This window comes from Arachis ipaensis, chromosome B7, assembly GCF_059453495.1.
Source record: "Arachis ipaensis isolate K30076 ecotype BB chromosome B7, ASM5945349v1, whole genome shotgun sequence".
In the NCBI taxonomy this organism is placed as follows: Eukaryota; Viridiplantae; Streptophyta; class Magnoliopsida; order Fabales; family Fabaceae; genus Arachis; species Arachis ipaensis.
The window spans coordinates 49372672-49384929 of NC_142442.1; the positions used below are offsets into that span (position 1 = coordinate 49372672).

At 36.5% G+C, this 12258-nt stretch overlaps 1 protein-coding gene across 1 annotated transcript; it reads right to left on the reverse strand.

Annotated features, from left to right (window-relative positions):
- Positions 1–1842: 1842 nt before the first annotated feature.
- On the reverse strand, positions 1843–3574 carry LOC107610152 (uncharacterized). Its single transcript, XM_088492920.1, has 2 exons — positions 3074–3574; positions 1843–1890 (listed from the first exon to the last, which is right to left on the reverse strand). Exons 1-2 carry the CDS (start codon positions 3572–3574, stop codon positions 1843–1845), a joined length of 549 nt encoding a protein of 182 aa, XP_088349046.1.
- Between the last annotated feature and the right edge of the window lie 8684 nt (positions 3575–12258).

Genomic DNA, 12258 nt, shown 5'->3' on the forward strand with positions numbered 1-12258 from the left:
TGGTGCCCCATATGTGCTTTTGTTTCTACTTTCTACTACTGTTGTTTACTCAAACTGTTATATAATTAACCTTTTTTCACTCAAAATAATGGTTTCAGTTGTTCAGAATTGAATATGCCTTCCAAGAAAAAGGATATAAAAAATATCAAATATAACAAAGCCACTACAATGTTTATGAAAAGATAAATTAACTATCCAACAAGCAGTTCCCAAATGTAGGGTGTAACTGCAGTGCACACATAATAGGCATGAATCATAGTTATATCATATATGCTATATTAGTTATAATTTAGTGTACAAACTAACATGCTATAGTTTCAACAGTAATCTAGATTATATATACCTGCAGTGTGGTGCTGCATGCTTTTCACAGCCAAACATCATGTCTGAATAAGTCAAAAAACACCTGTAAAATCTCATCAGAAGAATGCAACTAAGTGAACCTTTGCTAGAATGGAATTAAAAAGATGCCAAATACATGTCTAAATGACTCCCTTTACAAAAGGAAAACTGCAATGACAGCGGAGAAAGGCAATGATTACTGGCTTATTGCTGTGTGTGCTTAAAAAAGTCCTCTCTGATTTGCATGTTTAATTCCAAGCATGTTATAAAAATCATTTAACAATAATGTAGAACCAAAGATATGAGGAAAATGACGGCACTAATTGCTGAGACATTGGAACTATTCTCCTGTTAGGAGTCTAATAGCAAGGCCATTTGGCTAGCCTTGTCAGTGTCAGTGTTATTGCTTTTGTCACCTCATATTATATATATAACAAAATGATTAAGGATTCTATTTTTCATCATCTATTACATTTTTACCATTTATTTTAACACCGTTGCTGTTGCAATCATGTCAATGAATCCAAGCGTACCTTAGAACTTCTTAACAGAGTAAGCAGGACAAGCGTCCATTCTTTAAGCTTGACAGAGCACATGTGAGCAAGGAGAAAGTAAGTATCCAATTGTCTCTGTAATTTGAAGCTGATAACATAAAATAATGTCATTAGTGAGCAGCAAAGAAAATATTAGAATATATCTACCTAAGCTTCAGCACTTAACTGTCGAAATTATTGCACCAGGATATAAATTGGCTTCAACACTTCAGTTAATTATCTGCATTAACCCTTAAATAAATTTATTATCTCCAAAAATTGGACAAATTTTAACTCTCAGTAAATTATCATAGAAAAATAAAACTATTCCAACATCACCTATGAGACTATAGCAACCAAGATCATCAAGGTTTGGGTTGGTTATACAAGAGAATTAAGAAGAAGAAGGAGAAATGGAAAATGGAAAATGGAAATTACGAGTTACTAAAATCACTAAACCATATAAAGAGATAAGGGATGTTACTAACACCAAATTGAAAGCTTTCAGTTCATACTTAAAACACAGATCTAATTTCTGATACTCACTGTAGTAGGCATAACCCTTCCCTTTTCTTTATGAAAAGGATTATACACAATTACTCATACAATTCATAACAACAGTTTCAAAAATCAAATAAAAAAGAAAACTCGCAAAATCCTCAACATGCCAAGAAGCAGGCACAACAAAAATTAGTTGGGCAAGCTAAGACTGGAGCTCCATGAGATCCCAAACCACACAAATGAAAAGGCGGTGTGAAAAAAAGGGGAAAATAGTGGGAAAAATACAAAAACAGAAAGAAGAAAGCAAAGTAAGGAAGTAGCATGGAAGTCTTCAAATACATGTAAGAACTAGAAAAGGAAAAATTAAGGGGAAAAAAATTAAGCTTTGCCATCAATCTTAATCCTCTCTTGTTCTTCTCACAGGAGCCTGACAGAATCACCAAGAGCACCGGCTTTGCCACCAACCTTAATCCTCTCTTGAAGGAACTTTTCCTGAACTTTTTTTGGATGCAACCTGATAAAACCAATTAAATTAAGCTTAGGATAAAACCATAAAGAATAATTAGGCAAAAATATGATTTATAAAACATGTTTTGATGACTCTTTATGATTAATACATATTATTTATTCATACATGTTTTGGTGACTCTTTATAATTAGGAAAAATAAATAAAATTAATGCATGTTTTGAGTGTAGTAATTAACTACCACTTTTCAACAAAAAACCAGCAACTTCAGCTAATTCCTTTGTCTCTTTCATGTTAAAAGCCTTAGTCAGCTCCAAAATATCTCTAAATCAGACTGATTAAGCATGAAAAAGGCAAGTATCAATAGATTATAAACCATGGCAATTTGTCAAAACATTGAATATCAAAAAGGAAATGGGATTCACAAGTTATAATGCAGTCAGGACATAAAATAAAATAAAAAAATCAACATAAAACTTAATTAATTTTCTCCAAAAAGTGCTACAACCTTTGCCAATTATATATCACTACAGATAACTCAATTAGGTTAATAATGTGATTAAGTGTGCTTATGTGGAGAGATTTATTATCAAATATTAATTTAAAATACTCGTTACACAAAATCAACGCTCAGATTTGTAATGAACCTTTTTTCTATGCATCATCAATGAATTCTTTGTAGCAATGTAATAAACCATAAGTCCTAAAAGAACACACAGGGAATGATTGAGGACAAGAATCAAAATTAAATCTCAAGACAACTGTAATTAAACTGCGTGCAAATAATAATTAGAATATTTTGACAGAATTTGAATTTATTTCAAGGACTAAACTAGCTAAATTTAGAGTGCAAAATCTTAAGCCCTCAACTAGCCAGGGGAAAAAAAACTATGGCAATTACATGGATTCAATCAGCAAAATATAGCAAAATCAATAAACCCTGATGAAGCAATATACAAAATCATAAAGCAAAATGTAAAATCAAAAAGCAAATTCTAACAAAGGAAGAAAGATTTAATACTATTCAGATTTAACATATAATTTTCAGTACATGTCCTCTAATTATTGCTTTTCTCTTAATCAATACTATTCAGATTTAGAATCAATATGTCATCATTCTCTGTTATTCAGATTCACAACACCAACAATTAAATCACAATAACATAATAAAAACATGAAAAAAACAATAACAGACGAAATTCGTACTCAGATGCAGGACAGAACTCAAACCAAGATGAGGGAGAGGGAGCAGTGGAGCACAGGCGACGGAACTGGAACAAACAACAGCAGTGGAATAGAGGCGACGCAACGCAATGATAAAGAGAAGTTGCAACGGCGCTGGAGCAGTAGGAACGGGGACGGCGGCTGGACCAGATTCGACGGCGGCGACATAGCTTGATAAAGAGAACAGCGGCTAAGGTTTTTCTTTGAGAGGGAGAGAACTTCTTCAATGTCTCGGTGAGTGGTGAGCGACGAAGATGAGGAGCGGCGATGGTGAGTGGTGAGCGAAGGTGAAGAAGATGAGGAGCGGCGCGGTGAGTGGTGAGCGAAGGTGAGAAGACGAAGGAGAAGGGCGACGGTGAATGGGGGTGAGCAAATGTGAAGACGAAGGAGAAGGGCGACGGCGAGTGGTGGTGGCGTGAAAACGGCGTGAAGCAGAGAAGGAGCTGAGCAAGGCGCGTGTTTTTGGAGGAGAAGAACGAGGGTTTCTACAAAGAAAACAAAATTCATTTAAGTATAGGTGAGTATCTTAGGCATCACTTTTGAAGCGCACCCAAAACTTAGTAAATAGGCTACCCTCAAAAAACGCTCTCTTTGGTACAAAAAATGTACCCATAAATATCAACATATGGCTACGCTTTATAAGTGATTTCTATAATACCTAAGGCTACACTTTTTAAATGATGCCAGAATTGTGTTTCCTTTTCTCTAAAAAAAAGGCAACACTGAGAAAAGCATAGCCTATTCATAGAATAGGCTACGCTTTTCAAATGTAGCTTAAAAAAAGTGTGACTGAATGGGTATTTTTCTTGTAGTGCTAGTTCTCATTTTTCATCAATTTTGCATTTTAGCTATATGGTGTTGAAAAAATTATAATTTTGGTTCTTTAGGGGTGTTCTAGCATAGATTCCAAGTGGGGTCCATTCCAAACTCGAGTGGCTTAAGGTAGGGAATCTCGAATCCCCAATTTTGACAATATATGCAAAAATCTAGGTTGAATTATGTAAAATTATGTGATTAGATGGCATAGAGTTTGATTGGATTGGATTTGAGGTGAAAGGGAACTAGCCCAGTGCAATTTAGTATGGAATTAGATTCAAGGATAGCCTTAGTGTGGCTTGGAGGAAATCAAAGTGTTGGAGAAACCACCATCTAAAAGGTACAGATTTTAGTTTTGAGTAGACATGTTATAAGATTATGTGAATGCCTAAGTTAATTGTCCTTAAGATAGGATTGAATAAAATTTGGTTGATGTTGTGTTGATTAGTTGTGATTTTTGGTGAATTTAGTTGATTATGTGAAGTTGGTGTTTGATGAATGATATTGAATATGTATAATTGATTTGATATGATATGATTATCTATAATGACAATTGGTGTGGAAATTGGGCCTGAAGCCAAGATAGCATGAGATCCCCTATAAGGTAAGTCACCATAAGTGTTGGATTGCCATGATTGAATTGATTATTGAAACCATGAGAAGTTGGTTGTGTGATTGAAATGTAATATGGTTATTGAAAGGAAACTTATGGAATTGGAATGAGTATGTTGGAGCTTACTTGATTAGGTTTGAAATGGATATAAGGAGGTGAATGAGTGTTGAAGTGCATACATGAGACTTTGGAATAGTTTGAAGAGGAATAGAATTGAGTTTTGGTGAAACTTGGTAATTCGGTGAATTTGGTAAAAACCAGTTTTTGACCAATTTCGGCGCGCCATAACTTGGTGTTCGGAGCTTGGATTTATGTCAAACTTAGCTTAAATTGAAGCTAGTTAAATAATATTTAAAATGGTTTAAGATTGGAAGAAATCGGAATTTTATATAGGAAGTTATGAATGAATGAAAAACGGTCTAAAAATTTGTATTCTGTGATTATGTAGAAAACCAAAAATTCGGGTATGCGTGCCCACACACCGTATGGTGCCTACGGACGGAACAAAGGCAAGGGAAGTGCTCGTGCATACGCACGAGTATGTACATATGCACGACAAGGGAATTTCGCAAGTTGTGCGTATGCACGATAGTGTGCACACGGACAAGCTGGAATTGCATTCGGGTGCATGCGTACACACAGTAGTATGATTAACTGTTTGACCTTCCCGACAAGCTTGTAAACTTCAGTAACCCTTAATTAAGGTCCGGCAACTTGTTTTCAGGCTTGGAAATGAGTGAAAACTTATGGATTGGATTAGATTGACATTTTGGATGAGATTGTAGACTTAAGCTAATGAGTTTACTGGTGCACAAAATTGTGATCACACTTTTCACAACTCCGCACAACTAACCAGCAAGTGCACTGGGTCGTCCAAGTAATACCTTATGTGAGTAAGGGTCGATCCCATGGAGATTGTCGGCTTGAAGCAAGCTATGGTCATTGATAAACCACTATTTCATGGTTTATCTTGTGCTCAATTGAGTAGTTTTTATCAACTCTTTACCCACTTATTCATACTATTTGCATGGTTTTACATTTGCCTTCCTAAATATGTGCTTTGATTGAAAACATGCTTCTTTGGCCTTTATATTGCTAATATTAATCCTCTCTTATCACCATTAGATGCCTTAATATGTGTGTTAAGTGATTTCAGAGATTACAGGGCAGGAATGGCTAAGAGGATGGAAAGGAAGCATGCAAAAGTGGAAGGAATACAAGAAGTTGGAGAAATTGTTAAGTTGTCCAGCCTGACCTCTTTGCACTCAAATGACTATAACTTTAGCTACAGAGGTCCAAATGACGCGGTTCCAGCTGCGTTGGAAAGCTAATGTCCGAGGCTTAGATTTGATATATAATATGCTATAGTTGCCCTGATGCTAGGCGACGCGAACGCGTGCTCCACACGGCCGCGTCGCAGTGACAAAAAATCAGCGTGTTTGAATTCGCAACCAGCGAATTCTGGGCTGTTTCTGACCCAGTTTGCGACCCAGAAAACACAGATTAGAGGCTATAAAGTAGGGGAATGCATCCATTCAAAAAAAAAGCTTTCACATTCACAATTTTAGGAGTAGATGTAGTTTTTAGAGAGAGAGGTTCTCTCCTCTCTCTTAGGATTAGGATTTAGGATTTCTCTTAGTTTTAGGAGTGACTCTCAATCCCAGGTTCAATGTTCTTTTTATTTATTTTCCTAATTTAATTTATGAACTCTTCCATGTTACATTTGATATCTTTATTAGTGCTAATTGAGGTATTTTCAGATTTATGATTTGTTTCTTTTATTTATATAAATAATTTAGAATTTTCCCTTTTGGCTTTGGTTGAGTCATTGGAGACACTTGAGTTATCAAACTCATTGTTGATTGAAAATTGGAATTCTTCAAGAATTAATTCAGGTTCCAATAACTCTAATTTTTCCCAAGGAAAGACTAGGACTTGAGGAATCATAATTAATTCATCCACTTAACTTACCTTCATAGTTAGAGGTTAACAAAGTGGGAGAAAAATCCAATTCTCATTATAATTGATAAGGATAGCCAGGATAGGACTTCCAGTTATAATACCTTGCCAAGAGTTTATTTTATTATTATTATTTTATTTTTCTTATCATTCAACATACTGCTTCCTTACTTTCTAAAACCCCTAATTTACAAGACTCATAACCAATAATAAGAACGTACCTCCCTGCAATTCCTTGAGAAGACGACCCGAGGTTTAAATACTCGGTTATCAATTTTAAAAGGGGTTTGTTACTTGTGACAACCAAAACGTTTGTAAGAAAGGTTGATTGCTTGGTTTAGTAACTATACTTGCAACGAGAGTTTACTATAACTTCTAAACCATCAATCTTCAGTTCTTTTCAGTCATCCTGTAAATCTTAGTCAGGTGGATTCAAATGGTTATGAGGTTTTGATAATTAAAAGATAAATAAAACATAAATTAAAATTAAGATACTTATGTAATTCATTGGTGGAAATTTCATATAAGCGTTTGGAGATGCTTTGTTGCTTCTGAACATCTGCTTTTCTATTGTCTTCATCCAATCATGCGTGCTCCCTTCCATGGCAAGCTGTATGATCCTCTCGAATGAAAAATACCAGGTACGGTTTCTGCAAGGCTAATCATCTGTCGATTCTCACTAGCATCGGAATAGGATCTCTCTATCCTTTTGCACACTGTCACTGCGCCCAACATTCGCGAGTTTGAAGCTCGTCACAGTCATCCCCTCCCAGATCCTACTCGGAATACCACAGACAAGGTTGACTTTTCGGATCTCAGGAATGCTGCCAATTGGTTCTAGCCTATACCACGAAGGTACTAATCTCACGGACTCGGTCCGTGGATTAGAGACCCAAGAGAATATACTCTGCCTATCGTCCAATGACTACGTTGAACATCATGTAGACCGCTTGTGGTTGTCAGGCACGCGGATCTTGGCTAAGCGAGTAACGAAGATAGTGGGTGATTGTCATGGGTCACCCCTTCATTATGACTTAATTGAATTAAGTACGAGAGTATATCTTGGAGAAGAATTAAGCATGAATTGACAGAGAAACAATAGTACTTGCATTAATTCATGAAGAACAGCAGAGCTCCGCACCTTAATCTATGAGGTGTAGAAACTCCACCGTACAAAATACATAAGAGAAGGAGGTCTAGGCATCGCCGTAAGGCCAGCCTCTAAAATGTGAAAATAGCATCCGATCCCCCCTAAAACAATAGTAAAAAGTGCTATTTATACTAAACTAGTTACTAGGGTTTACAGAAAATAAGTAACTAAGTGCAGATGGTGCAGAAATCCACTTTCGGGGCCCACTTGGTGTGTGCTTGGGCTGAGCATTGAACTTTACACGTGCATAGGTCATTTCTAGAGTTAAACACCAGCTTGGATGCCAGTTTGGGTGTTTAACTCCAGTTCTGGCGTTTTACACCAGAAAAGGGTCTCTGGCTGGCGTTTAAACGCCAGTTTAGGCCATCAAATCTCGGGCAAAGTATGGACTATTATATATTGCTGGAAATCCCAAGATATCTACTTTCCAACGCAATTGAGAGCGCACCAATTGGGCTTCTGTAGCTCCCGAAAATCTACTTCGAGTGCAGGAGGGTCAGAATCCAACAGCATCTACAGTCCTTTCTCAGCCTCTGAATCAGACTTTTGCTCAGATCCCTCAATTTCAGCCAGAAAATATCTGAAATTACAGAAAAACACACAAACTCATAGTAAAGTCCAGAAATGTGATTTTTGCATAAAAACTAATAAAAATATAATAAAAAGTAACTAAAACATACTAAAAACTACCTAAATACAATGCCAAAAAGCGTATAAATTATCCGCTCATCATTTACTGAATACTAAATTAAGATAAAACATAAATGATGAGATTGACGATGACTGAGTATAGCCTAATTGGCTGAGATGGCAAGGTTAATTTGAGATAATACATGAATGATGAGATTGACGATTGGCTAAGATGGCAAGGTTTAGGTGGTATCCCGCTTGTGTATTGTTTAAATATCTGTTTATGGCGAGGTCTGGGTGTTATCCCGCTTGCGTAATGAGTTAAATTTGATTGAGATTGAAACCGCCTGGGAAGATGCAAGGATTGTAGTTTTGACCCGCTTACTCCGGATTGGTAATTGAGATTTTGAGTCATGAATCTCTTTAGGTAGATACAGTGGTTCTTCTCACTTGTTCTGGGTTAAGATTTGAGACTTTGTTGACTCTCCGCTGCAAGATGTGGCTGGACACTTAGACTTTTTTGAATAATTCCTCCAAGAAAAATGAATATCCCTTGAGAGATGCACACTCCGAGGGACTATCTATATAGTTTTAGAGATAGAAAAGACAAAGAGACTTGTATTTATCTCTATTTCTACTATTTGAAATTCTCTTATAGGATGTACATCAGTCACATAAAGCTAACTAATTTAACAAACTTCTATTAACCGAGACGAATATTTACAAAGAATGGAAAACTCAAGACAATCAGCTCATGACCTAGTTCTTAACGTCTATGGATCCTTCTTTCAAAACATGAGTGATCAACTGCAACTTTGCTTATCAAGTTTAGGAAATGATTTTTGATTACTTTGCCAAATTCTCAAAAACAAAGATAAAGCAACTCAAGAATCATCTTAAGAACATCAAGAAATAAGGTATTTCAGTAACTAAATATCTTTATCAAATTCGCCAAATTGTGGATTCATTGGCAGCTCTTGGACACAAAATTACTCTTGAAGATCATCTAGAAGCAATCATAGACGGTCTGAATGAAGAATATGTGGTATGGATTGCCTCCATCTGTCCGAAAGTTGATTCTTCAACATTAGTTGAAATTGAAAGTTTACTCTTAGAACATGAAACTACGCTTGATCGATTCAAGAAAGCCAAATTACCTGCAATACAAGCCAATTACACACAAACAAGTTCACAATTCAATAGAGGTGCTGGCAGATCCTTTGGTGGTAGAAGAGGCAGAGGTAACTTGTTTCGAGCGGGTCAATCCTTCAATGCTTTGCGACCCCAATGTCAAGTTTGCATGCAATTTGGTTTCACCGCTTTTTCTTGCTTCCATAGGTTTGATCAATATTTCTCACATGCCTCTACTCAAACCAATCAGTCCCAACCACAACCACCACCTTCAAATTTCCACAACCCTCAAGCTTTCTTGGCAACTCAGAATCTCAATTCCGATCAATCATGGTTTCCTGATACGGATGCCTCCCATCACATCACAGGTAATGAAAATTATCTACTTTCATCAAGTTACTTCTAAGGCACTGACTAGATTCTTTTAGGTAATGGATCAGGTACCTCCATTTCTCACATTGGTCATTCTTTCTTAATTTCTTTAGACAATCAGCATTAGTTTATCTTAAACCAACTTCTACATGCTCCCGATATGGCACAAAATCTTATCAGTGTGCAGAAATTTGCACAAGATAACAATTGTTACTTTAAATTTCATGCTAATGCATGTCTTGTGAAATCTCAGGTCAATCATCAAGTTCTACTCAAGGATCGTCCTAAGGGAGGAGTTTATGAGTTTGAACGTGTAGCAATTACTAGAAACAGAAATGCTTGTAATACTGATATTCAACCTATTGCATATACTGTAAAACTCGATAACTTTGATCTTTGGCACAAACAGCTTGCCATTGTGCTTCAAAGACTGTTACACATGTTCTCAATAAATGCAATCTCAATTATAGTTCTTCTTCCTTCAAGGCATCTTTATGCAAATCGTGTTGTATGGCTAAAATGCACTCACTTCCATTTGATATTGATGATTTTCAATTTAATTCACCTCTTGACATAATATATACTGATGTTTGGGGTCCTTCACCCATTTTGTCACATCATGGATTCAATTATTATGTGTCATTTATCGATGTTTATACCCGGTATACTAGTATTTTTCTTTTACATTCTAAATCTCGAGTCTTTAATGCCTTTCAGCAATTTAAACTTCAAATGGAGAACTTTATAGGTCACAAGATCAAGATGTTGCAATCTGATCATGGCCTTGAGTACTTATCTGAAACTTTTTCAGATTATTTGGCCTCTAATGGGATTGTGCATCGCTTCTCTTGCCCGTACACTCACCAACAAAATGGAAAGGCTGAGAGAAAGCATAGGCACATTGTTGAAATGGGTCTTTCTATGCTTGCAACTGCTTCAATCCCTCTAAAACATTGGGATGATGTCTTTCTCTCTGTTGTATATCTTATAAACAGACTTCCCACTGCTAAATCACCATCTATTACACCATATGAAATGTTGCATCATAAGTCACCAGATTGTCATTCTTTAAGAATTTTCGGATGTGGTTGTTATCCATACCTTAGGCCTTACAACACTCATAAGTTTGATTATAAGTCTAATCTCTGTGTAATTTTAGGATATGCTCCCAATCACAAGGGTTTTAAATGCCTTACACCAGAAGGTAAAATCATAGTTTCTAGGCATATTTTATTTGATGAGTCTATTTTTCTTTACACCACTCTCTTTCATTCTGAAATAAAATCCTCTTCAAACTCTGCAACCTCCAACCAAACATCTCTGAGTATTCTTCTCCTAATTTCTAAATCCTCTTCATCTCCAGCTAATGCTCCTTCTCTTCAACCATGACTTCCTCCTACTCCACTTGCACCAACATTAGTGACTCCCTTTTTACCTCCTACAACCTCTTCATCACCCATCCCAAACACTACTACTTCTATTAAGCCTCCCAGACCTTCCATTCCCATTTTTGATATCACCATTGACTTACCTATGCCCTCTTCTTCCTCCACCACCACTAATCATCACCCTATGGTGACTAGATCCAAATTTGGCCACTCCATGCCCAGAGCCTTAACATCCAACATTTTCAAACCTTTGGATCTTGTTCACAACATTTCACCAAACACCACAGTTACAGCCACCTCTCCTCATTGGTTACAAGCCATGAAAGAAGAGATGGAAGCTCTCTCTAGAACAAAAACATGGACTCTTGTCAGCCCTCCACCGAATAATAATGTCATTGGTTGTAGGTGGGTGTTTGCTATCAAAAGAGACCCTGATGGCTCTATTTTAAAGTATAAAGCCAGGCTTGTTGCCAAAGGCTTCCACCAGGTTGAAGGGGTTGATTTTGATCAGGTATTCAGTCTAATCAGTAAACCAACCACAATCTGAGTTATGCTTATGATTCTCTATCAAAACGTTGGTAAATCTTTCAATATGACTTCAATAATGCATTCTTGAATGGTGTTCTTCATGAGACGATGTATATGCAACAACCACCATGCTCTGTTGACAATTACTCTAATCAGGTTTGTCGACTGCATAAATCCATTTATGGATTGAAGCAGGCACCACGTTCGTGGTTCATGACTCTATCCACTACTCTTTCAAAATTTGGCTTTAAAATCACACGGCCAAATCTTTCTCTTTTTACCCGTTATATCTCTTTTTCATCCATTTAATCCTTGTTTATGTTGATGACATCTTAGTTATTGGTTCTAACAATGAAGAAATTGCCCTACTTATGAAACAATTGCATTATATGTTCTCCTTAAAGGAATTGGGTGAGTTTAATTACTTTCTTGGCATAGAAGCCATTAAATCTGATTCAGGTTCCTACATTATAACTCAATATAAGTATATTAAGGATTTACTGCATAGGGCTGGTATGAATTACTCTAATCCTATGCCAACACCCATGATCACTACTGCTAAGCTCTCTAATATTGAAGGTGAATTTTTTGACAAACCCACTTT

Excerpts from the sequence above, each read along its gene's own strand:
- LOC107610152 (XM_088492920.1), bottom strand. The coding sequence starts at position 3,574 with ATGAATTTTGTTTTCTTTGTAGAAACCCTCGTTCTTCTCCTCCAAAAA. Across the intron at positions 1,891-3,073 it reads GCTCCCTCTCCCTCATCTTG|GTTGCATCCAAAAAAAGTTC; the intron begins GTTTGAGTTCTG and ends TGGTTTTATCAG.